This window comes from Myotis yumanensis, unplaced genomic scaffold, assembly GCF_028538775.1.
Source record: "Myotis yumanensis isolate MYYU_CA2020_CCGP unplaced genomic scaffold, mMyoYum1.0.hap1 SCAF_5, whole genome shotgun sequence".
Taxonomy (NCBI): domain Eukaryota; kingdom Metazoa; phylum Chordata; class Mammalia; order Chiroptera; family Vespertilionidae; genus Myotis; species Myotis yumanensis.
Window position 1 is genome coordinate 77022843 of NW_027223756.1, and position 26161 is coordinate 77049003.

Here is a 26161-nt window from a genome sequence, read left to right on the forward strand (position 1 = left end):
GCCCAGCCACCCTTGCTACCCCCACCCACCCCACCCCACCCCCTGCCCTGAGCCTCACCGAGGCCAGCGCCTTCCCAAGGGCGTCCCCAGAACTGCCAGCTGTGGTCCCTCGGGAGCCTGTGGGTGCACAGAGGTGAGACCCAACCTCAGGGACTTGGTGCCCCAGTACCTGGGCTTAGCTTGGATCCCCCAACTGACAGGGAGTTCCCTTCTAAACTCAGCTGCTAGGCATGGATGCCCAAGCCCAGGACTGGGCAGCCCCTGATTTTGATCTGGTTTCTGCCTGATGTCTCGTCACCTGCCTCCATGGAGGCTCTGGGGACAGGAAGACTGTGGGCCCTGGAGTTTTCCCAAATGTAATCTGAGCTACAGTTTTCCCAAATGTAAAGTGGGGGAATGCACTCCTCAAACATCCATTTTCTTTGTGTGTGTGTGTAGTTTAAAATATAAGTATCATTAAAAACAGTAACAATAGCACAAAAGGCAGGAGGGGGAATTAAATGGGAAGTGTTTCAAGGTAACAAGCCATTTTCAAATATCAGAGATGGGACCATGGGGCTAGGAGCCAGAGCTGATCCCAGGAGAGGGAGGGCGTTGTTAATAACAAGGGCCACATCAGGGTGGAGTGAGGGGGTCATACCCATGAGACTTTCGGCCCCACTGACAGGGGGCGTGTGGCTGGCAACGCTGCCATAGGTGGCTGTGGGGGCTGAGAAAGTGGACACAGCTGGGAGCCCACCATTCACCTCCGCACTGTGCAGTTGGTAGCCCTGTGGTGGGATGAGGTCAGAGGGGATGAGATGGGGTCAGATAGGGTTCTACCCAAATGCACACCCCCACCCCATATCCAGGAGCCTACCATGCGCTCGTGCTGGTGCAGGCCGCCAAACCCACCGCCACTACCACTGCCCACAGAGCTGCTGCCACCTGGTGGGAGGGGCAGGGGAGATGAGCTCCCACCCAGCATGGGCCCGAAACCTGCCTGCCCTGGGGGGCTCCAGAGCTCGGCTGAGGGGTGCAGGCTGCCATCTGCAAAAAGGGGGAGATAGTAAAATGAGCAGACAGAGGGGCCTGGGCCCTGTCCCAGCCATCTTGGTTGAGCCCCCATATACCTGCCATGTAGAAGGGTGCCGGGTAGGTGCTGCTGGGGGTCTTGGCAGATGGGTAGGGGGTGGTATCCCTGCCGTAGTCATCACCTGAGCTGGGTGGGTACACCTGTGGGAAGGTAGGTGGACATGGTCAGATAGAAGGGGTAGGACTAACTTACCCTCCACCCCTTGGCTGGCCCCTTCTCCAGTCCTGTCCTCCACTTGACAGCAGTCTACCCCACCACCCCATTTCCCTGAGCTGACTTCCTGCACAGAATTCCTTTCCCCTCCTTAATCCAGCAAACGCCTTTGATCAAAGCCCAGCTGTGATGCCCCCAGTGCTGGAACCTCCCTTGGCCTCAGCCCTAAACATGCAAGACCCAGAAGCCTCAGAGACAGGGTCCTGGACTAACATTCCACCCAGGGTAACCAGAGCAGAGAGATAGCAAAGGTCTTCTAGGATCAGTGCCAACTCTGGTCACTGGGTACTGCCTAAAACTAAGGCAGGGCCCAGGAGAAAGTGCTGGGATCAACAGGTAATGTCTGCCCCAACAATGGAGTTTAGAAAAAGGGGTACAGAGTACTGGCAGGATGAGGTGGGCCCCAGGGAGCTCTCAGCTCCAGGAAATTGGAGTGGGGATTTAGGTGAGGAAAATGGGGAGTCAATGACATTATAAATGATACCAGGAATCAAGTCTTAAGACTGAGCCTGACTGTACCTCCTGGCCGTCGAATGTCAACTAACACCCAAGCCTATGGCCTAGGTCAGCTTGTGGGGGTTCTGCCTGACCCCTGGGCCTAGGGGCTCCTGAAGGCTGATGCAGAGCCAAACTGAGGAAACAGACAAATTGCTTTTTCTTCCCATGATTAAATCTCGAATGGCCCAGTACCATCTGTTGAGCCTGGCACCCTGCCAACCTCCAGGCAATGAGGTGGGGATACAGGGTGGCTCAAACCTGGGTTGACAGGGAGGAGGAGGAGACCTCCTAACTGGCTGTCAGGTGCCCCCACCTGCTCCCCCTCCCAGGACCCCATCCATACCCTTTCTAAGACATCACAGGACATGATTTCTTAAAGAGGATCAAGACTAAACCTCAGGAAGAACTTCCCAAACCCCTGGGAAGTAGTCTCTGGTCAGAGCTGAGTCCTTGGGGGCAAGAGCCTAGCTGACTGACCAGTATAGCTGGAGGTTTTGCCCCAGAACCCACATGCCTATACTCAGGAGGCCATGTGAGTCTATATGTTCCCGGCTGCAGTAGCATGCACAGCCCAGTGCCCCCAATGACAAATTGTGTGGCCTCCAGCAGGGACAGCCCCCAAATCTGAAGGGCAGGAGGCATGTGGTCTGTGGGGTCTTCACTCCATCTCACAACTCACCGAGGATGGAAGACCTGGCGGCACCTTCCGGACTTTCTTGGGCTGCGTATCTGTTAGGAATAAAAGGAGTGAGCCACCCCCATTCAGCCTGGCTCCTGTCCCACCCAGCCAGAGTCCTTCAAGGCCCAGGGACACGTGCGCCTATCATTGGGAGTGTCAGTAGACAGCCTACCCCTGCACCTTGGAGAGGAGACCCTTGAGATTCCCATGTTTTGTTTTGTTTTTGTTGTTAATCCTCACCTGAGGATATTTTTCCATTGACTTTTAGAGAAAGTGGAAGAGAGAGGGAAAGAGAGACAGAAACATCGACGTGAGACACATTGACTGGTTGTTTCCCACACGCACCCCAACATGGGCCGAGGAGTGAGCCTGCAACCGAGGTACATGCCCTTGACTGGAATAAAATCTGAGACCCTTCAGTCCACATGCCAATGCTCTAACCACTGAGTCAAACCAGCCAGGGCTTGAGCTTCCCTTTTAATTTAAATAAGGGCTTGGGTCTACACGCAAGGGACTAATATGTAAGAATCATGGGTGGGAGGGGTCTGCAGCAGGGAGTCTAAGACGTGGGGAGTCAATGGGTACTTGAGCCAGGGCCTTGCTCCAAGGCCCCCCATTTCACCCCCATTCCAACTCCCATAGTCGATCCTCTTTATTCACAGATCCAAGAAATGCAAATCTGCTGAAGTTGGTTTCCTCAAATCATACACACAGTGTGTTAGGGGTCACTCACAGCCATGCACAGAGTGGGGAAATATGGGTAGCTACCTGGCATGTACCCAATGAGGGGGAATTAGGTGGTGTTCTGTCTTCCAGTTCTACCTCAGACTACAAACCAGGGTCCCTCTCTTAGGCTATTGAGAGCCCTGACTTACATGCTTTTTGTGGGTGGTTTTGCTGCTTAAAACACTCCCCATGCATGTGTGGTGTCCTGGTGCTGGCTAGTGTCTCTGAGCGCAAGAACTGGGACATGAAAAATGTGTTAGCCAGCCAATGGTTGAGCACTGACCTATGAACCAGGAGGCCATGGTTTGATTCCCGGTCAGGGCATATACCTGGGTTGTGGGCTCGAGCCCCAGTGTGGGGCGTGTAGGGGGTAGCCTAGCAATGATTCTCTCTCGTCAGTAATGTTTCTATCTCTCCCTCCCTCTCCCTTCCTCTCTGAAATCAATAAAAATGTTTAAAAGAAAAATATGTGTTAGATCAGCTACATTCAAGCTTGAGTTACAGCACCACTGGCCAGTTTCGTGTTAATGAATCAATGATTTATGTGAAATAAGGTGCCTTTAGCTAAAAATACACGTGGCACAAGGCTATGTGTTGATCTGTTGACCAGAGACTGACAGGAACATATCCTCGCATTTCCCCAGAAACAGGGAATCAGTGTTCACGGTGACTCGGTAAGACAGAACCTCTGTAAATAACAAGAATCCACTGTTTCTTTCTTGGGTCACTATCCATCCTTCTACCCGTCTGATCTCCTAGTCTGGGAGGCCCACAGTGGGGACAGATCCCCTCCCTGCCCCCACCCCTGGCTCTACCAGCCCTACCAGCAGCCCCACTCACCAAGGCTGCTGTCCGCAGCTCTCCGCCGAGCATGGCTGGGGTAGGAAGAGTAATATTGGGATCCACTCTTGACGCCTGAGGGGGACAGTGGCCCGGGGCTGCTGAGGGCCAGCTCACTGGGCAGGAAGCCAGCCTGGGAAGGGGGGGTGGAGGTCATCACCAGGGGTTAGGCTGGCATCCAGCACCCAGCCTGGCTGTCCAGGGGGTGACAATGACCCCTGCTTGAGACATTTCTCTCCTGACACCTCAGCATTCATTACTTTTAAGAAAAACAATTGCCAGCAAGTCTGAAAAGAAACTGCATTCTGGGATGCAGAATGTGCAGACGTGCGTCTGGGCATCAGTGAAATCTGGCTGATTTAGTTTATGCATGTCTTTTTTTTTTTTTTAAAGGTAGACAGTTTAACTTTGCATGATTAGTTTAAAATGAGTTTTCTTCCCTTGGGAGTATGAGTGACTGGGATTTGAGGCTCCATCTGAGTGGCTGCTCTATGTCTGGTATTTCCCATCTGTAAAATGGGCATATTGGCTCAGGGGGAGTCGTGGAGATCAATGGGGGGCTTATGAGCTCTGCCCTTGGCACAGGGCCTGGTACCCAGTTGGTGCTCAAAAGCCAGGGTTGCTGCCACCTTGGAACAGGCTTGGCGTGCACACAAGAGTTGCCACCTGGGATAAGGCATGGCTGCACCCTGTGATTCAGAAGGCACAGGAGGGGACAGGAATGAAACCCTCAGGTGTGTGTGGGGTGACCTGGACAGAAAGCCACAAGGGACCACTGTGGCCAGCCAGTGCTGTCAGCCTCACAGCTGGGGTGGGCATGAGTTTTGCCCAGGGCTGGGGGCTTGTGGGGTTGGCTCCCTGGGAGGAATAAAGGGCAATACCCCAAGGCTGCTGGGCTGGCCTGGTGCCTTTGGGGAGCCATAGGGCTGTGGGCTCCTCTGCCTCCCCCTCCATTCATCCACTCTGGCCAGCTCAGCCGGCCCCAGGGCCCACTCCTATTTTAGCTGCTGAAAAAATGACCAGTAGTTGGTTCAGCCAGGGACCCTTCTGCAGATCAGGGGAGGAAATTGCTACCAATCTGTTTAAAATTTTAAAAGATGGGTGGGAAAGGGGTGGGTGAAGCGGTGACTGTAGCCTCCACTAGCTTCCCTCCCTCTCTGGCAGTCCCTGCCCATCTACAATACCACTTCAGTCTGAAAATTGGGGTCCCACCCATCCAATTCTCTGGGTTCTGCAGACAGCTGAGTGCCAATGGGCTCCAGCAGCCCCCACCCTACAGACACGACCTCACCTGAGTCAAGCCCCCAACACTTGCATCTCTCCCGAAGGCAGTATATGTGCTCCGCTCGCCACCCTTGCCTGGAGGGGAGGAAAAAGGGTTACTCAGAGCCAACCCCAGGGAGGTCACGTCCCAAGCACCCGCACATGCCTGCACATAGCAGTGGTTCCACAAGTGCACATCACTGAGAGAACCAGGTGGGATTCTGGTCTTCCCATGGCTTGGCAGACAAGCAGGGATCTGGATACACACCATTCCTTTCCTGATGACCCAGAGGGGCTCATGCAAGTCCACCACACACACCAAGTCTCTGAGGTGGGTCAGTGCCGAGGTCAGAACCCCCTGACCTCTGAATCTTATTTCCTTTGTTCAAGGTATTGAGAATAACTCCCCAGGGTGCTGGGGTCCCAGGGGCAGGCTGGGTTGGGGGTGGTGGTAGTAGTGCTTTGAGTCTGTGAGGTTTAGTGCCCAGGCCCTGCCAGGGGTTAGTTCATGATGTCCTGGGAACGTTGATTGAAGTAATTTGGTGAGAAGGAGCCCTTCCCTTTGTAGGCAAGTGACGCCTTGGGCTGTGGGGACACTCTGCCTGATAGCCACCAGTGTGGACAAACTCTTGCCACTGCACAGAGGCTTGGATCCATCCTTGCCTGAAGCAGGTACCTGAATCAATCAATAGCTGAGACATTAAATTTGTTTTTGGCTTAATCTGGGTGCCAAACTCAGCATGAGTGAGGAATTAGAATGCTCAGCTAGCTAATTTCAATTATTCTCCCCTAGTAGGGAAAAAAAAAATCTCATTTTCTTTATTTTAAAAGTAGAATTTTGACTAGAGCAAAGGATGCTCTGGCGGGGGGGGGGGGGGGGGGGGGGGGAGGTCATGCTTCCACCACACATCCAGTGACCCCTCAGGGCAGGTGACCTTGGGTCATCTTAGGGATAAGCAAACCAAGACCTGGAGATTAGAGGAGGCCCACACTCAATGCAGGGGTGAGGGGGCACATTATTGCTTCCTTCCTCTCAGGGTGGGTGTGGGAGCAAAGCTGGCAGGCCCAGTCAGGGTTTTGGGCTCTGCCTGGGGAAGCAGCTTCACCTCCCAGACCTTTGACTTTCCCTGCTAGTTGGGGCTGCCACTGTTTAGGCTCTGCACAGAGCAGGTGCCAAACGTAGGTTTCCAAAGAGGTGGGGTGACAGAGGCAAAGAGAAGCTGAGGCTCTGGGAGAAGACCCATGGGCATACATCAGGCACCTAATCTATGTGCTGGACCTGCATATCAGGGCATAAGGGTAGGAAAAGGACAAACAGCAGAGAATAAAACCACCACGGTCTCATCAGGGGCCAGACTGGAGGCCATGTAAGAACAGACTAAACCCACCCCTTGGGGAGCAGGAGCAGGGCCCTCACCACCCACAATGGCTGTCACCAGGCCTGTGAGCCACACTATCCCCATCCAGCCTAGTCCAGGGGTGAGAAACAGGCCCAGGGATGCCAAGGCTGCACCCACCTCCCCACTGGGCTCGGCCTGAGCTTTATGCTGCATTCACTGAACACAGGACATGTGGTGGACCTGGGACACAGCTGCCTCTGGGTTCTGCTGACCAGGCTCAGCGTGGGAACTGCCTGGGCCAGGAAGAGGCGGAAGGAACACCAGAGGGGAACAGCTGCAGGTGCAGAGGCTACCCTGGGCCACGTGGGCTGGGCCTTACTTCCTGGTCTGGGAAATGGGTGCAGACTCTTGCTGTGCAAAGAGGGTGCAAGGATGCTGCCCCCTGCCACGATTCTTCTCAGGCCACACTCGCCTGTCCAACCTTACTGTGCACCCTCTCAGGCTCAGTAAGGGACACGGACCTTTGGGGTCTGGCAAGTGCTGTCCTCTCAGGGTTCGTACAAGTGCCTCTGGGTTCAGTTTCCCCACCAAATGGTCAGTCACATCAAAGCTTCCACAGTCCACACATTTACTCCCCCAGCGCCACCTTAGACTATAAACTGCTAACAGTGGCGCCGAGATGAGCAGATCCCACCCAACTTTTGTGTGAAAGATGCTGTCTTAGGACCTCTTAGGCAGTGAACCAAAACCCCACTTATAGCCCAGGCTGAGTGGGGAGCTGACCCAGGGCAACAGCACCCAACCCTCCCAGAGAAGCCAGCTTTATAGTCATCCCAAGGCTTCCTCAGAACAGGAAAGGGGGTGCCAGGGCTCAGCAAGGCACCTGGATGGTCCCCTGGTGGGAAGGATGGCACAGAGGACAACAGTCCAGGCCAACAGTCCCAGTGGACAGAATCCTTGCCAGCCATGACCAGCCACAGACCCTGGACAGGTCCCTTCTTGCTAGTCCTGTTTGCTTATCTGCAAGATAAGGAGGCGGGTGTGTGTGTGTGTGCCCATGGGACCTGGAATGTTGGGCAAAGCCTCATAATCCACTACGAGAAAGGTTCTGTGAACATCCCGATCCTATGGGTGGGGAAGCCGAGTCTAAAGAGGAGACAGCCTCAACCAGGCCTAGTGAGTGGAACTTGAGCACAGGCCTGCTGAGCCGATTCTCATGGTCAGTAAGAGCAGGCTCCGATCTCCTGAGTCACCAGGATGCCCTAGTCCACTTCCTGGTGGGCACTTGGTCAGGCCCACTGGCCCAGGGGGAAAGCTCTCTGTCTAGGCCACGTCCACCTGCACCCTCTGCTCCAGGTGAACGTCCCAGAAGTGTTGCTACTGAGTGCACTGACCACACCCCAGGGACCCCACGTGGGTGTGGGGGAAGGGCTGTGCTCCAAAGACACTCACCTCCAAGTCCCGCTCCCAGGAATGTAGATGAAGAGAGGCTGCCATGGGACTCACTGAAGTGGGCGCTTTCGCCGTAGGTCTGCAGAGAGACAGGTGGGGATGAGGGGTGTTGGGGCACAACGTTTTACAGCTGGAGAAACAGGCGTACAGCTGGGAGGCAGGCATGCTTTTAAGTAGCTGAGTCATGACTTTAACCCACATATCTAAGCCCAAAGTCCCTGCAGACTAGGTTGGTGTCCAACTTCCCCCTCTAAGCCTCAGTTTCCTCATATGTCCCTCTCTCCTGGAAAAGGGAAACTGAGGGTCTCAGGCCCGGCAGTAGCTCCTCACCCGGCTGGGGTCGAAGGAGGAGCTGTTCTGGTCGCCAGTGCCCCAAGAGCCTGAGCTGGGCCGGTCCTCCAGACCTGCAGGACAGGAAGAGAGAGAGGGTCACCCTTACTCCTGGCCCACTCTAAAGTCAGTTCTAGCTCTCTTCCTCATCACCTCAGGGGAGAGGAGCCCTCATTTGATTTGGCCTGCCTTCTGGGCCCATCCCAATCCAGACTAGCCCTGTAGCCTATCCAACCTCACCCAACTCTAGTTCTGCCTGTACTGAAACCACTGTCAGTGGTAAAGTGCCCAAGACACCCTGGCACTTGGCATATTCCCAGGTCTGCAGCTCAATAAACAATTCCACCAGCTGTCACTGCTGGTAAACTCCTACCCATTCATCAAAACTCTATATACCATGCCTACCCTGGGCAGAGCCCTCACTCACACTGAGTGTCCTTCCCCCAGCCCTGATCACACTGGCTGGGGCCTCTGTGTCAGGCTCAGTCTCTCTTGACCATGTGAGAAAGGCTCACAAAGGCATAAGCAAATGCATCATGAGTAATCAGCTTGGATCTTGGGAAAGTGTGCATCTCCCCTTGCCCATCCCTGCTAATTCAGGAGGTGGGCCATCCCTTTGTTGAAATAGCAGCAGCTGTCACTGACTACCCACTAAGCAGACTGGCAGCCCTTCTGGAGTAGAACCCAATCCCCGTTAGGGACAAACCACCGAGGCTCCTGCCACTTGCCTGCCAGGCTGGGAGGCCAGAGGTCCAAGGTATAGCCCGGGTTAACGAGAGTGGGGAGAGGACCTTGGCCTCAAGGGGCAGGGCAGGGTGGGGCCCTTATCTTCCCGGACACTCTCCTAGGCACTAGGCACCCACCCAGGACCCAGAATCTTCCCCACGGGGCGAGAAGCCTAGGCCTGTATCCTTCCCCATCCCTCAGGGATCAGGACATATGTTCTGGACAAGTAGAAGGGGAGCAGTCCCAGGCCCCTCCCTCTCTGTGCCTCAGTTCCCCTCCTCTGTAAATGGTATAATGAATAAGTCCACTTGGCAGAATTAGGGAAGGGGGGAGGGGGACACAGGAGGAGGGAGTCAGCTGTACCAGCACAACCCCACTCCCAATCTACCTCCAATCCCACATGTTGGAGTTTCCCATGCACTCCATTCCAAATCCTGCATCCCACCTCCTGCCCTCCCCTGCTTCCTTCAAATTGTATCCTTCTATTTCGGTGGCATTGTGTTAATCACTTCCCCCAGAGAACTGGTGTTTAATTGTTGTCTAATTTTCATGATTATGCATATCAATCTCCCATCCTAATGAATATTCATACATCCCATTTAGATTTTGTTTCCTAATAAAAAATTTCCAACATGATTACGGTGCGGGTGGGGCCGGGGGCTGAGGGGCTGCCTCAGCAGGTGGGGGACTAGTAAGGGGCTCCTGTGGTCTCCAGGAATCCATTCTGTGGTCTGCCAGGTTTGAGGTATCTGTACCAAAAGGTCCTAGACTCCCACTTGGCCTCCGGGAAGGAGAGCAGAGCAGCCAGTGAGGTAGGGGTGACCTTGGGTAAAGTGCCAGCAACCCTGGAGCCTCAGTTTCCCTCTATGTACACTTGCCTGTTGGCCCCTCACCCTGTGGAGCAGCTCCCACTCCTGAAGGCCTGGCAGTGGTGAAGACATGGGCCCCACAAGTGCCTGGCAGAGACAACAGGGTGCTGCTCTGCCCTTTCTGGAAAAAGTCCCAGTCCCCATATCCCCTTCTATAAATGACAAAAATAGGGACAGACCCTCCCACCCTCACTACTTCCATTAATAGTTATTAGCCCCCCACCCCCGATTATGCATTTTAATAACCCATCCCTTATTTGTATTCTAACTAAAACATACTAGCCCGGCCAGTGTAGCTCAGTGGTTGAGCACTGACCTATGAGCCAGGTCAGCGTTCGATTCCTGGTCAGGGCACATGCCTCGGTTGTGGGCTTGACCCCCAGTAGGGGGCGTGCAGGAGGCAGCCGATCAATGATTCTCTCTCATCATTGATGTTTCTATCTTCCTCTCCCTCTCCCTTCCTCTCTGAAATCAATAAAAATATATATTAAAAACACAAACTGAATTATTCCTGCAGAAGTATACTACTACTTCCAAGTGTGTTACTGAGAGGTTTGCACCTGATTGGTTCACATGAGACATTGGATTTCTCCCTTCCTCTAATCAGGAAATTCTTTCTATAACATGCATATCACCCCAAAACTAGAGTGAAAGACATAGTTGGCCAAGCATTTCTAAGCTGGAGACCACAAGGGCTCACTGGCAACCCCCCAAAATGAATGAAAAAGCACAGGTTAAGATGAACATGTGCATTCACTGAATGTCACGGGCAGACAAAGATACAGGAGGAGGTGGAGGTGGGAAGGCAGGTGGCTGAAGAATTCTACTCCCAACTGTCCTGTGCAAGGCAAACATCACCATGTTCCTTTGCTGGAAATCATCCCTTAAGACACACTCCAGACTGGGAGAGGCCAAACACGAACGTGGGAATCAGGAGGATGTGATGAGTGGGGCTGGGGAAGGCAATCCCATCCCATTAGCCCTGAAGTGAAGACATCATCGAATCAACAACAAGACTGGACCAGGGGCCTTCAGGTGCCACACTGCTCTGGACAGTTCTCATGGTTTATCCCACAGGATCCTTGCAGTGGCTGCTAATATCCCAATTTGACAGATTAGAAACTGAGGCACAAAGAAGATTAGTCATTTGCTTAAGGTCTCATAATAAGCAGCAGAGTCGATACAAGGACATGTGTTTCTGAGCAGGATACAAATATATATAACTCATTAATGAAGAGAAAACAATGTTTTTAAAAAGTGTTGATTTGCCCTAACCGGTTTGGCTCAGTGGATAGAGCGTCAGTCTTCGGACTCAAGGATCCCAGGTTCGATTCCGGTCAAGGGCATGTACCTTGGTTGCGGGCACATCCCCAGTAGGGAGTGTGCAGGAGGCAGCTAATCGATGTTTCTCTCTCATGGATGTTTCTAACTCTCTATCCCTCTCCCTTCCTCTCTGTAAAAAATCAATAAAATATATTTTTTAAAAATGTGTTGATTTATTTATACTAAACTAGAGACCCGGTGCATGGATTTGTGCACCATTGGAGTCCTCGGCCTAGACTGCTGGGATCGGGCTGAAACCGGCTCTCTGACATCCATCCCCTGAGGGGCCCTGGATTGTGAAAGGGCGCAGGCCAGAGCAAGGGACCCCACCAGCACAACTGGGGCCAGGGAGGGACCGCAGGAGGGCTCCAGGGCATGTCTGGCCCATCTTGCCCAGTCCTGATCAGCCGGACCCCAGCAGCAAGCTAACATACTGGTTGGAGCGTCTGTCCCCTGGTGGTCAGTGTGCATCATAGCAACAGGTCGAACGGTAGGTTGGGCACTTAGCATATAAGCTTTTATTATATAGCAGTGGTCGCCAACTTTTTGGACCTCACGGACCACCAGTGGTCCGCAGACCACCGGTTGGCAACTGCTGCTATACGGGACACCAGTGTGGGGAGAAGATGCAGAGGCTCATTCCTCCACTTTCCTTCAGGAGGGACATGTGACTTCACTTCTATGGGTGAAAAGCCAGAAATGGGAGGTTTCAACATGTTCTTTAAAGCCATGAAAATGACTACCAGTGAGCTGCAAACCAGCACAGACCTTTCAAAACCAATTCTAGAAAACACATGCCAGACATATATATGCAATTACAGAAGGAGGTAGAAAGACAGGAAAACCAAACCTGAAAGTATGAGGAAGGGCTGAAAATGTAAGCCTCACAATTAATTTCTTGAAAACTAAAGCCACAGCACCTACAGAAGACATTCTGGAACAAGCAGATCCAAAGACGAAAGAGAATCAGCTGCACAAAGATGGACCAAAGCATGAAACCAAAAGGTGGAGTTGTAATATTCATCTAAAAGTCTGGCTGTTTTTTTTTAAATCATCACCCAAGAACATTTTTTTCCATTGATTTTTAGAAAGAGTGGAAGGAAGGAAAGGAAGGGGAGGGAGGGAGGAAAACACTAATGTGAGAGAGACACATTGATTGGTTGCCTCCTGAATGCGCCCCAACAGGGGACAGGGATGGAACCAGCAATGTAGGTATGTGCCCTTGATCAGGAATCAAACCCACAACCCTTTGGTGTGCAGGTCAGTGCTCTAACTACTGAGAAACGCCAGCCAAGGCTAAAAGTCTGACTTTTTAGAGGCAACTGCTCACTGGAATAGAGGTGATGGCTTTTTGTAGGGGATGGGCTTGACTCACAAAGCCCCACTGACCCAAGTTTCATGTGCTGACAGCCCAGTGTACAAACAAATAAGCAGGAGCCCGGGGAACACTCAGAGAACAACAAACACAGAAGGGAGGTGAACTGCTCTCTCGATGTCAAACAAATTAAAACCCTAAATGTGGTCAGGTGGGAACAAAGACCTCACGGCTCCACACCCAAATGTCCCTCAAGTACTTGTGAAGAATAACAAAGTGGATCCATTTCAGCAAGAACAGGAACACTCTATACTGTTTGGACAATTGCAGCAGCTCAGGCTGCATTGATGACCTATAATTGAAATTCATCAATCCAGGGACAGATAATCCACTTCCAACCGGAAATCAGAAATCTCCAAAATAAAGACTCAAAGAGAAAAAAAATTTAAATGATCAAGTATCTCTAAAACCTAAGTAAAATACCCATTATTGAAATCAACAGGATACGACTGAAGTGGTCCTCAGAGGGAAGTGTATAATCCTGGGCTCTGATTACTAAACCAGAGAGAACAGAAGCAAACAAATGTGGTCTCTGACTTAAAAATAAAAATAAAATAAAAATAAATACTTTAAAAAGAGGAGGCATCAAGGAAGAAGAGGGCAGAGGAAAAAAAGTCAATTGATAAATACTGATTCAGCAATGAAGCAGATTGGAAGAAAGATCAATAACAGATAAAGGATAAGGAAGCGGAATCAAGGACAAAAGAACAGAAAAACACATAGATTTAGGACAGACACAGTTGCTACCTCCTGATACAAGGACAGGTGACTTTATATGTGATGAAAGAATGCAACGTTCACCATTTTTAAACGTGCCTGAAATGAATTATCTTTTACCTAAGAAAATGGTAAAATGGACAAGAGGAGTGAACAAAATCTCCACAGGCTGATAAGCAATGGGGGTTAAACAGGGCAGGGCCATTTTCCCATGTGCAGAGGAACAAGGTACCACTTGTTGGAGACTGGCTGATACACAGCAGTGCCTAAAGATACAGGCCAACACCACTTAGAAACAGGCAAAATGTAAAATAGACCTAGATAACGAAGAACATAGGCCATGCACAAAAGTCAAGGAGCGTCTGGGGGTTACAACCATTCATTAGCAGACGTCACGACCCAGTAAAGGAGGAAAACTGGGGGCCATTCTCAGACATTTTTTTGTGCGTGGTCATACTGGACAGGAAGGAAACACCCTTAACAAGATAAACAGACAGAAAGATCAATATCTAATCAATAGCCAGTGTCAGGTTTGGTCCTGCTTATAACAAGCAAACAGCATGTGTTGTATGGTTCTAGAAACACCAGCCAATGCAAAAAGGGACATGGGACGGGGAGGCTAGGTGTCTTAGGATGGGTGACCTGGAAAACCGAACCAAGGGGCAAATGCAAATAATTAATGGGTGGCAGGAGGTGAGCAGGTGGAAAACATGATGAAAAAGATCCCAAACCACAGCACAGAAATTATTAGAATACCTAGCAATAACCCTCACTTGAAAAGTACATGACCAGATCTTTAAAAATTATATAAAATGACTAAGTGCTTTATACTTCAATCTTCAGAGTTTACCTTAACATTACTAAGGATCAAAAAAGAAAACTTAAATAAATGGAGAAGATACCAGTTTCTTACAATGGGAAGACAAATGGTTCTTCCCAAACTTATCTATGTATTTAACATTTCAAAATCACAACAGGTTTTTTTGGGGTGGGAGGAGTGGGGAAAGGAGACATGACATAATTATTCTGAAGATCATGGAAAAGACATATGTAATACTTTCAGCAATAAAGAATCATAATAATAATTAAAAATAATAAAAACTGTAAAAAAAAAAAAAAGACCATGGAAAAGAATCAGCATCTCTGAAAATATGGGAGAAAAAAACCTAAAAAAGAACAACTGAGGTAGGACTATAAGAACATCCTGAAACTACAGTATTAATACTGGGTAGTACTGCGGTAGTAACATAGTAACAGATAAAAAGGTAAAAAGATGGAAAAGCCTAGACAGTTTTTCTCAGTTGTTAGAGCATTGGCCCGTGGACTGAAGGGTCTCGAGTTCAATTCCGGTCAAGGGCACCTACCTCAGTTGCAGGTTTGATCCCTAGCCCATGTTGGGGTGCATGCAGGGGGGCAACCAGTCAACGTGTCTCTCTCACATCAGTGTTTCTCTGTCTCTCCCCCTCCCTCCCACTCCCTCTAAAAATCAATGGAAAAATATCCTCTTGTGAGGATCAACAAAAACAACACAAAACAAACAAACAAACAAAACAACAAGGGGAAGCTCAAGGGTCTCCTCTCCAAGGTGCAGGGGTAGGCTGTCTCCTGATACCCCCAGTGATAGGCGTGTCCCTGGGCCTTGAAGGACTCTGGCTGGGTGGGGCAGGAGCCAGGCTGAATGGGGGTGGCTCACTCCTTTTACTCCTAACAGATACGCAGCCCAAGAAAGTCCGGAAGGTGCCGCCAGGTCTTCCATCCTCGGTGAGTTGTGAGATGGAGTGAAGACCCCACAGACCACATGCCTCTCCTGCCCTCCAGGTTTGGGGGCTGTCCCTGCTGGAGGCCACACAATTTGTCATTGGGGACACTGAGTCCAGGACATAGGGATGTGTGTTCTGAGCAGTCCCATGAGTGAGCCGGTGTGTGCACTTGGCCGGAGATGTTTAGTAGCTCAGCCGCAATCACTGTTAAGGTTGCTGTCCCCTAGTAAATTTTTACTAGTATGTCTGCTCTGACAAGGACGGTGACAGCAGCTTTCCTACCCTCCAGCATCTTTCCCGTATATTCCTCAACTGGATGTAACAAGGACCAGACACATTCATGGCTGACACATCTGAACTGCCGAATGGACTATCACCCAGTTCTTAAGGATTTCTCAGAAATGGCACCAAGTCTAAAACACATCATAAATGAAAAAGACTTGACATAATAAAAATTAAACCAGCCCTGGTTGGGTGGCTTAGTTGGTTGAAGCTTTGTTCTGTACACCAAAAAGGTTGCAGTTAAATTCCCAGTCAGGGCACATACCTAGATGTGGGTCAGGACATATGGGAGGAATAGATTGATGTTTTTTTCTCTCTTTCCCTTCCTCTCTCCAAAATAAATAAAAACATATCCTCAGGTGAGGATAAAAATAAATAAATAAATAATCCCCTGAGACAAATGAAAAACCTCCATTATTAACAATAGTTTGTAAGTTGGGAAAAAACAGCTGCAATATAGATCACAAAAGATGAGTAAGCATCCTGCCCAGCCAGGTGGCTCAGTGGTTGAGTATTGAACTATGAACCAGGTCATGGTCTGATTCCCGGTGTGGCCTCGATCCCCATTTGGGGACATGTAGGAGGCAGCCAATCAATGATTCTCTCTCATCAATGATGTTTCTCTTTCTCCCTTCCTCTCTGAAATCAATAAAAATATTTTAAAAATAAAAGATAAGCATCCTTCTTATATAAAAATTCTTGCAAATAAAAAACATCAGTCTAGGGTGGGGCAACGAGACACTATGGGGAGGTAGCATTGAGTGGTTAACTGGGATCATTACTAAACTAGTTTTAGCTTTTCCATAAGTAAAATGGGAATGATAGTAACACCTATTTCACTGACCTATGAGGACAGAAGACTCACAATCAATGACCCAGTTTGGGTACCTGGCATACAGTGCTCAAGAAATGGTGACATAAGTCACTGCTAACAAGTGTTCCGATTCCTTTTGCTAAAAAGTTTATAAAGCAGCAAAAAAGGAACCAACAACTGGGATAGATCTCCAGTAAATTATGCTGAGTGGACAAAGCCAACTTTAGAAGGTGACAAGTGGTATGGGTCTGTGTATCTAACATTCTCAACAGGACAAAATGCAGAGATGGAGAACACTAAATTAGTGGTCGTGGGTGCAAGTGACTGTGAAGGGGCAAAGGGAGAGTGGGATGATGGAACAGCTCTGTGTCTCGATTGTGGTGGTGGCTTAATGGCGCTAAATGTAGGACAAATTGCACAGAACTATACATACACACATACATGCTCACACATGCACTGGTGAGCCCTGAATAAATTGCACTGTACCAAGGTCATCTTCCCAATCCCATATTATGTTACAGACATGCTATATGTCTGGGGGGCCGGGGGAGAACACGGGGCCTTCCTGTACATTTCTTTGCAATGTCCTGTGAATCCATGATGATTTCAAAAGACCCAGTGTTGGTTTAGGGGTGAGGACATTTCACAGTGAATACACGGCCACAGTCAGCCTAGTGACTTCCCAGAGGACAATCACACACATACGTTGCAGGGTCCTTACAAAGACCCAATGTGAAAGCCACCTCTCCTAAGTGTTAGATGTTGACCAAAGCATGTTAGCTTTACACAAACCAAGAAAACTGTGGAGAAATTAAAAATAGAGACACTTCCTTTAGTCTGACAATGAGCACTCCCTGATGTCTCATGTGGCCTTGAACCCTGTAGTCTTTGGCAGAGAATGCACTGTCACGTAGAGATCTGTGCCTCAGGGTTTCCCAAAAGGGAATGACTGGAAAAATTATTCTTGTTTTAAATGTCTTCCAATCCAGAGAATAACTAGAAAGCCTCGGCCTGGCATTGGTTGGTCGCCAGTGCCTTTCTGACACCATTTTTTTCAAAGCAGAGATGGCCCAGGCAGCCATGGGGCAAGGCTGCCCACAGACTCTCAACATGCCACTCAGCTACTATTTCAGTTACTTTCAGAGACACCTCCTACTTAGGACCAGGCTGCTGATTTTCTGATAGGAAATGACCTTTTGAAATAAACTTAACAGAAGCAAGTTAACTTAAAGTCAACACCAGGAAAATGCCAGACCGGGACTTACAAGGAGGTGTGAGGAGATTGTGGCTGGAGGACCTATTAGCATTTGGAAACTTTAAAAAAAAAAAAATGTGTTTTTAATTGATTTCAGAGAGAGGTAGGGAGAGATAGAAACATCAATGATGAGAATAATTGATTGGCTGCCTCCTGCACAGCCCCTACTGGAGTCTGAGCCAGCAACCCCGGCATGTGCCTTGACCAGGAATGGTACCCTGACCTTCTGGTTCATGGGTCAACGCTCAACCAATGAACCACACCATTGGGCACATTTGAAAACTCTTAAAAAAAAAAAAAAAATATATATATATATATATATATATATATATATATATATACATATATATATATATTTCTTTATTGATTTCAGAGAGGAAGGAAGAGGAAGAGAGATAGAAACATCAGTGATAAGAGAGAATCATTGATTGGCTGCCTCCTGCACGCCCCCTACTGGGATCGAGCCGGCAACCCGGGCATGTGCCCTTGACCGGAATCGAACCTGGGACCCTTCAGTCCACAGGCCAATGCTCTATCCACTGAGCCAAACCAGCTAGGGTGAAAACTCTTGATAGTGGTGTCCCCCTTAAACTGACATAGTCTGTCTGGAAGAAGGGTGACCCACTTACTGATGAAAAGGGTGTGTATGTATGTGTGAACAAGACCCTCCCTGTCCAGAGGGAGGGCAGGGGCTGCAGAAACCATGGAAAATCAATCTTCAAATATTTATAGGAGTTCCTAGAGGGGACCCTTATATCCTGGGCCATGGCTTTGGCTACTAAGGGCTGCTGGCCTTGTGAGTGGACACCAAATTAGGGAAGATAGCTCAGGGCAGAGACCAAGAGGAAGATAAAGGCACCTCCTCTAGGAAGCCCCCCAGGGTCTGATCCTCTGCCTGAGGCAGGGAAGTGGAAGCACCCTAGCTCCTGGGGGCTATTTCAGGGGGGAGAGATGTGGGGATTTCCATACCTCAAGGAGGACTCTGGCTGTCCCTGCTGCCACTTCCTCAGGCAGAGAGGAAGGCCAGTGCAAGGCAATGGGGCGGCAACACAATATTTCTCCCTTTGGGGTGGTGCATGAACATAAACCACCCCCTCAACACACCCCCTCCTCCAGCCAGACCTCACTGGATATCCCAGTGGGATTCAGAAATGACTCCAAGATCTCAGAGATGCAGGATGACATGGCGCCAATCCTGGGATCCCAGAAAGATGCCAAAGTCCACACAGAGTGCCGGAGGTGCTGGAAACTGAAACAGCCAGCCTCCCCAAAGGCTTCCCCCAAATCCTCCCAAAAGCCAGAGTAGACTCCCCAACATGCACATGGCAACTCTCTGCTCACAGTCCTCCAGGCTCCCATCTCCTTTGGGATGAAAGCCCAAATCCTCACCATAGCACACAAGTCCCTGCATGACCTGCCCCCAGCCCCTCCATTCCCTCATCTCCTCCCTCTCCCCGGTTCACTCTGCTCCAGCCACACAAGCCTCCTCCCTGTTTCTCCAGCACAGTAGATGCCAAGCAAGGTCCTGCCCCAGGGCCTTTGCATGTGCTATGCCCCCTGCCTTGAACTCCTTCACCCTGTCTCTGCTCAAACTTCTCCTTGGAGATCATCCACAACTGGCCTGGTTTTGTGGAAGCTCCCTCCCTGCTTCTCTGCTTCCTGACCTGTTGTAGGTTCCTTTAGGCCATACTGCCCATCCTCCTACAGGCATGTCAGGGGCACTCAGTGCCAGGTAGAGTGACCAATTCATACAGGTTTGGCTAGATATACCCAATTTGAATGCTCTAAGTCCCAGTAACCCTCTGAATCCTCCTGTATACAGTAAGGGCCAGGAGCTGGGCCTCTCCCAGGGCTTGCAGGATGGGCAAGATTTGTCAAGGGCTAAAGTTTTACATCATGCCCCTTCTAGACCCGTTTCCCCTTTGGGGATGGAATGGAGACCCAGGACCCCACTGGGACCAAGAGGACCTCAGAGGCTCAAGTCCCTGATTCACACAGGATCCCCTTGTGAGTGACACAAATGCTTCCCATCCCCAGTACAGGGGCCTAGGTTCCAGGTGCTGGACAAAGGATGATATGCTGACCTCCAGGCTCCCTTCGCTATATTCAACACAGGTTGTGAGACCGTGACAGAAACTTGTTCTCCAGCCCCGACTCCAGTTGCTGGACCTGAGGGCCACCCCCCACCTCCCCTACAGCTCCTCCTCTGGCACCCTGTCCACGAGGCTGCAGCCAGCCTCAGCCCCACTCCACATTCCAGGTCCGGTGCTGTACCCTGTTCCTGCTCTGCTCCAGCCCACCCTCTACACAAGCTCATCTTTTTATGCAAACTCGCAGTCCCGAGGCAGCGGGATCCTACCTGAGCCTCCAAACTGGGTGCCAGCCAGGGAGGTGGGCCGGCCTTTCCCATTGGCCACTGGCAGCGGAAACATCTGTGGGGAGGCAAAGAGAGGTAAATGAGGTGGCAGGGGGTTAGGGGGGTGCACATCCAGGGATGCAGCTCTACCTAGGGGTCCTATCCCATCAGAGGGCCCAGGCAGGGAAAGGCAGCCAGGCTCACTACACACTGCCTGAGCAGAGAAAGGCTCTCCTGGAGAAGCCCTTAACCAAGGCCCCTTGACAACACAGCCCACCACTGACAACAACTGTCCAGTGGAAGTAAAAACCTGTTGTTTACATAAGTTTTATATTTTTCCAGGTTTGCATTTTTTTGGATGGACTAATTATTTAGGTAATTGATACAACTTATCTTCTATTAGATGTGATACACAGTATTCTTTAAGTTTCAGCTTAAAAAAAGTGAAACCATTTACACCTAGTAGGTAGACCCTGCCTAGCCCCTCCAGTCCCACAGATCACCATGTGAACATCCCTGACTTGAGTGGCAGCAATATAGGGAAGACAGTCAGGCCCCACTGCTGGGGCAGACAGCATGACCTAGATGGAGTGTCTCCCACGTGCTGGGCTCTGTGCTCAGCAGCTGCCTGGGCAGCCCTCACCATACCCTGACTGCTGATGCCTGCCTGCCCTTCAGAAGAGGAAACTGAGGCTCACAGAGGTGGGAAGCTGAAGGGACTAGGAAGGGCTATACCCGCCGTGGCTGAGTGATTCCCTAGGTACCATCCTCCATGCCCAAACCCTGGGTGTTAAGTCCCAATAGATTAAACAACTTAGTAGTACTAATGGGAAAACCCAACAACAACAAACCTGTTACCACAAAAAAAACCCAAAACAAATCTTTGCCATGTCCCACAGATCTGGGTTTTACAGATTTCGTTTGGGGCTCAAGTGATTAAAGTAGCTGGAATCGAGGCCAGTGGCCCGTTGGGGAGTGGCTGAAGGCTCCCCCAAACCTTTCTAGGCCAGCCAGAATATGAGGGTGCATCTCTCACCTGATGGTATGACTCTTATGTGGGTGCCGTGAGAGTTGGGAGGGGCCCAGGAAGTGGGGTCCTGTCTCCCATGCCCCGTCCTATGAGGAGAAACTAAGCCCACATCCTCAACTGACCCTGGCAGGAATTAAGAGCATAGCCTCCTGGGGTCTGCACCCCTCTTGGGAAATGTGTTTGTGTGGCTGTGCTCCCTCAACTGGGCCGGCCTCTCCAGGGCCCTATTCTCCAAGATGGACCCTCTCCCACTGGTGAAACTGAGGCCCACAATGGGGGAAGGGCTGGCCTAAGCCAGGACAAGAACCAACAGGGCCCGATGCCTGGAAATCAGCAGCTAACCCCTGGGGCTTGTCTTTGTTTTGTCCCCTAGAGTACCAGGGGCTGACGTGGCACTTGCCACAGGGGGCAGTGGGCTGTGTCCTTTGGGCGCTGTGGGCCTTGTCATCAGCCCAGATAGGCCCCATACCCCTGAACCTTGGTATTCTCTTCTGTGAAATGGACTTGGGGCTCTGACCACATGGGATGTTGTGAAACCCCAAAGCACATGGGTGTCTTGGGCACTTGGGGGCCTCAGTATACATGCCAAGCTCAGAGGGGAACCCAGTCAGTCCAGGGCAAGGGCTGCCAGACCCCCTGGTCTCCCCAGCCCCTCATCAGGCAGAAGGACCATCTCTAGCCCACTCAGGGATCATCACCTCAACACCTTCCTTTTCTAACTCAGGAAACTCAGGAACAATTTAAATTGGGTTTCCTTTGTTCCTTTGTATTTAATTTTGACTGTTGCCTTTTCTACTTTTGAGAAACTAACCCCCCCAAAAAGAGCTGCTTCCCTTTAGGTTTCTTTGTTTCAGTCTAAAAACAAAGTGGTTCAAAGAAACAAATTAACTCAGTTTCTGTGGGGCAGGTGAGAGGGGGCGCTATGGAGGAACAGAAGAAGGGACCTGAGCTAAAATAGGTGGCTGCCTCTGTGCCCACTTGGCCAGGCCACTCTCTTATAACAAGGAGGGACAATGAAAAATCAAGCTCTGAGTTTCTCTGCGAGGAGACACCAGGCACCTCACCCTCTCAGCCTGTTTCTTCATCTGTGAAACGAGTTGCTGCTTTTCAGCTGGGGAAGGGGAAACATTCAGACCCTTTAGACAGAAAAGGGAGCTGACAAGTGGTTCAGCGTTCTCAGACAGAGGAGGCAAAGGGGTCAGCTCTAAACCTGTGCTCCCCCATCCCCAAGCGGGTCTGTTCTGGCCCAGTAGTCTGTGACTTGTCAGTTTAACAAAAAAAAAAGTGAGCTGTACCCGTGGTTACTCAGCCAGGGAGGCAAAAATAAAACGGCTTAAAAATATGAGCCTGGCCCTTCCTGAGCCGAGGCCCCCTGTCTCAAGGGCTGTTTTTCTGCAGGATGGTTGATATTTCAGTTTGGGGACTTGTTTTTGACAGACCTCAGTGGCCTGAGCCTCATACTAGTGGAGGGTTAAATTCAGACCGAAAGTGTCCTCCCCCAACCTATTTCAAACCAAAAATGGTGCTTGGGTGGGGGGAGGGGGGAGACTTAGGGAGCTGTCCACCCTGGGTTCCTGGGTTCGTGTGGATCACCCCAACACCCGCCACAGGTGGCCCACTGCACAGATGAGCAAGCCAAGGACCCTGGTCCAAGGTACACTCCAGCTCCCAGCACCCAAGGGAGCTCTGCTCTGGTTTCTGGTCTCACTGGGCCTGTTTGAGCTGTGTGACCTACAGAAGCCAGTACCCTCTCTGAACCTCCACCTACCTGGTAGGGAAATGGGCAGTTCAGGGTGGATCAAACCGCCCAAAGTATAAGGATTCTCACCTTCCCCCATGGGGCCTGCTGCTCCCCAACAGTAACAATGGCAGTGATAGTAATGGTGGCTGAGCGCTGCCCACAAATTCCCACACTGTTCATGAGGTCTCCTCCTGTCACCTGACTGCTAACACCATGGACACCGCCCCGGCCCGCCTTTTTAAAAAAAATCCATAATGTAGCAAATAACCCTGATCACACCCATTTTACAGATCAAGGCTGAGCCTCCCCTTGGAGACAATGGAGGCTCTGGGCAGTCCCTCCCACTCTCTGGGCCTCAGTTTCCCCACCTGTAGAGTGGTAGTCTGGACCCACTCTATCACCTGTAGAGTGGTAGTCTGGACCCACTCTATGCCCCAACAAATGCCTGGGTGACAGGTGCCTTTGGAAGCTGACAAGGGCCCCAATTATGTACACTGCAATGGGGTGTCAGCCTGCCCCCAGAGGGACACCCCAACTCCCCCAGCTCTACCTAGGTGCCCCTCCACCCAAACAAGTGTGAGGTCTGGCTGTTGGGGCTGTTTCAGTTGGTGCTTCTTTCCCAGGAATCCTGCGGGTGCGGAGGGTGTAGGAGAGATGGGCGGAGCCTGGCTTACCATGCTGAAGTCCAGGAGGTCACTGAGCTCTTTGTCGGTGCCCACCGGTGCCATCCTCTGCGGCTGGTTCATTCTCCAGCTGCAATGGTGGGCTCAGGGGCCAAGGTGGGTACCTCAGTCCTAGAGATGGCCCTGCTTGGTAGCCCATGGTGGTGGATGGTGGTGGTGGTGAAAGCAGGGAGGGGCAGGGACAGACACATAAGGAGAAATGGACAGGAGGAAAAAAATTTTGAGACTGTGGCCTAAGTAGACAGATGGGGAATGGGGGAGCTGTTTTAAAAGCCCCTCTAAGCCCCTGAGGGTCTGGGTCCTCCTTGACTGAGTCCCTTCCTGAGCCTGGGGGGTGGCACAGGGCAGCCAGAACTCCAGCCCCTGGAGAGACCCCTGCCCAGAGCCCTCTGAGTTTGAACAATGAGGGAGAGGGGGAGTAAGCAAATGTAGATTTCCTAATTCCCTCTGCGACCACCAGGGACTCAAGCCGCAAATTTTTAAACTGGCAGCAGAGCGGGAGTAGTCCCTTCTCCACTTACTGGGCCCCTCTCCCGCCACATCTCCCATTCCAACCACCCCCAAGTTAACCCTGGCCCCGCCTCTGGGAAGGGGGAGGGGCGACTCAGACCCCGCCCCGAGGAAATTTGCTGACCCCCTCCCAAGCAGCTGTCACAGCACGTTGAAGCCTCGGTCACCCCCAAATTCAAAGAAAAAGAAATCCTCAAGGCGAGGCCCTCTGCCCTCTTCATGACTGAATGGGGGGTGGGGGTGGGGGAGCAGAACGGGGACCTATCCTCAAAGCTCCCCTCCACCTCTTCCCCCCACAAAAAACAACCCTAGCTTGTAACAACCCTGATGTATCCGGGAATTATTTTTAAGCAACTTTGAAAACATCTCCTGCCTCCCACCCCTGGGGAAAGCGGGTTCCTAGACCAGGATCTGGTCCCAGGGGTTCCCTTCTAGAACCGGGGGTGGGGGGGTCCACCTGCCAGAACCCATCCCCCCCCTCCACCTCACCCCACCCCACGAGAAGGGCGCGCAGCAGGTCTCCGTTGTCCCGTAGACGGACAAGACACCCCTCTGGCTTCCTCCCCGGGTCCCCAGATGTGGGCGGGGGTGGCCGCGGAGACACCGCGGAAGCTGCGGGAAGAGGGGGTTCTGAGCCCGAGGGAGACCCAACTTCAGTGGCGGAGAACTCCCCGCTTTGTTTGTCAACTAGAGACGAGGTGTGAAACGGCTGCCCCCGGGCACCCCCTCCCCCGCTAACTTTTTTCTTTTGGGGAGGCCATGCGAAACTGACTTTTTGAGTACGAAACCGCAATTTTTTTGTAGGATCGGTGAAACTGATTTTAAGGCAGACTGGGGGGGGGGGGGGGGCCGAAACGGGCTTTTATAGGGAGCTAAGACTTTGGGGCGTCACAAGGACTTTTGGGGACTCGGAAAGTATCTGGAACCACTTGGAGAGAAGGGGATCGGAACGTCTTCCTTTGAGGGGGAGGCCCGGGAAGCCAGTCGCCCACCCCCCCACAGCCGGTGCCGGCGGCGCGGCCCAGGAGCCCTTTGAAGCTGGGGCGCCACCGCCCCTCGGCTCGCAACACCGAGCCGCCGCCGCCGCCGCTCCCCGCAGTAACGCGGAGCAGATGTTCCCTCCGCACCCCCCCTGGGCCCCCAGCCCTCAACCTGAGCCTCCGTTCGCGCGGCCGCACCTTCCCCGCGCAGACAAAAGGACTCTCCCTCCCTCCCGCCGCTCCCTCTAAACTTCAGCGCCCCGGCTTGCCCCTCCCAGGGGAGGGGGCGCCCCCAAGCCCTCGTGTCGCGGCGGGGCCCTCGCCGCAAAGTTGGGCGGCCTCTCGGGCGCCCCCCGCGCCCCCTCCCTCGGGTCTGCAAAGTTTCCAGAAGTGGCCGGCCCGGCCGAGGACGGGGTGCGCGCGGGCCTCGCGTGCGCCGGACCCTCCACGTCGTCCGCCCCAACCTCCCGGCGCGCAAAGTTAGAGAACAATGACTCCGGGCCGCCGCCCAGCAGCCGGCCCACAGGGGCCGGGCGGGGGCGGGGGGGGGGGGGGGACGCATCCCAGAGCGTCCCTCCCGCCCCAACTTCCCGGCTCCCGTGCCGTGGGGAGGCCCGAAACAACTTTGCACAAAGATGCGGGGCTCCCGACGCCGCGCGGCCCCGGGTCCCGGTGCGGTTACCTGCTCAGCGCCGACCGGCCCGCAGCTCACGGGAAGCGGCGCACGTACGGCCCCCCCGCCCCGACAAAGGGGTGCCCGCCGACCCCGAGGGTCGCGCGTTGGCGGCGCGTGGCCTGGGACCCTCCCCGCGTGCCCGTGTGCGGTCGGGGCACTGGAGGAGGAGGCGTACGGAGAGTACGCGGTGCCCGTTGCCGCGTCCGGTCGGCTCTGTCCGGCCCGCTACGTCCGCGGGCGCCACCGCTGCCTCATCTTCCTGCGGCGGGAGACATGTTCCGTCCCCCGCCCGCGCGCTAGCCACGCCCACTCCAGGGCCCGCCTACGGTCCGCCCCGTCCGGGGACACCGTGAATCCCTCCGCGGACGCCGTGAATCCCTCCGCCACCACCGACCGAGTGGGCCCCCTCCCCCGGTTCTACCTCCCTTGCGCTCGCAGGAGGCGGCTGCAGCGTCGCGAAGCCCGGAGTCTGGGAGTGGGGGCTCCCCTGGGGTCCGTCGGCAAACGGTGCGGGGAGCGGACAGGGACTATCTTCTAGCGCGGAGGCGCACGTGGGTTGGAGTGCATAGCGTCCATGACGCCAGCGGGAAAGGACCGTGAGATGGAAAAATAAGACAGAGCGGTAATGGCCAATCGGAGGGCGCAAAA

General features: G+C 52.3%; 1 protein-coding gene across 11 annotated transcripts in view; it reads right to left on the reverse strand.

The window, feature by feature from the left end:
* Positions 1 to 25790, reverse strand: part of TCF3 (transcription factor 3) — a 36804-nt gene extending 11014 nt beyond the window's left edge. For 9 of the 11 annotated variants that reach the window (XM_070415695.1, XM_070415698.1, XM_070415697.1 and 6 more), the window contains exons 1-12: positions 25520 to 25790; positions 23339 to 23470; positions 19897 to 19969; positions 8417 to 8490; positions 8087 to 8165; positions 5323 to 5390; positions 4032 to 4164; positions 2466 to 2515; positions 1113 to 1215; positions 860 to 1029; positions 641 to 770; positions 59 to 117 (exon numbers count right to left, since the gene is read on the reverse strand). In XM_070415695.1, coding sequence (XP_070271796.1) covers positions 59 to 117; positions 641 to 770; positions 860 to 1029; positions 1113 to 1215; positions 2466 to 2515; positions 4032 to 4164; positions 5323 to 5390; positions 8087 to 8165; positions 8417 to 8490; positions 19897 to 19969; positions 23339 to 23410 — 1011 coding nt within the window. In that variant the 5' untranslated portion in view covers positions 23411 to 23470; positions 25520 to 25790. The remainder of the gene's footprint in view (positions 1 to 58; positions 118 to 640; positions 771 to 859; positions 1030 to 1112; positions 1216 to 2465; positions 2516 to 4031; positions 4165 to 5322; positions 5391 to 8086; positions 8166 to 8416; positions 8491 to 19896; positions 19970 to 23338; positions 23471 to 25519) is intronic. The other 2 variants (XM_070415694.1, XM_070415703.1) reach the window with 2 other exon arrangements.
* Between the last annotated feature and the right edge of the window lie 371 nt (positions 25791 to 26161).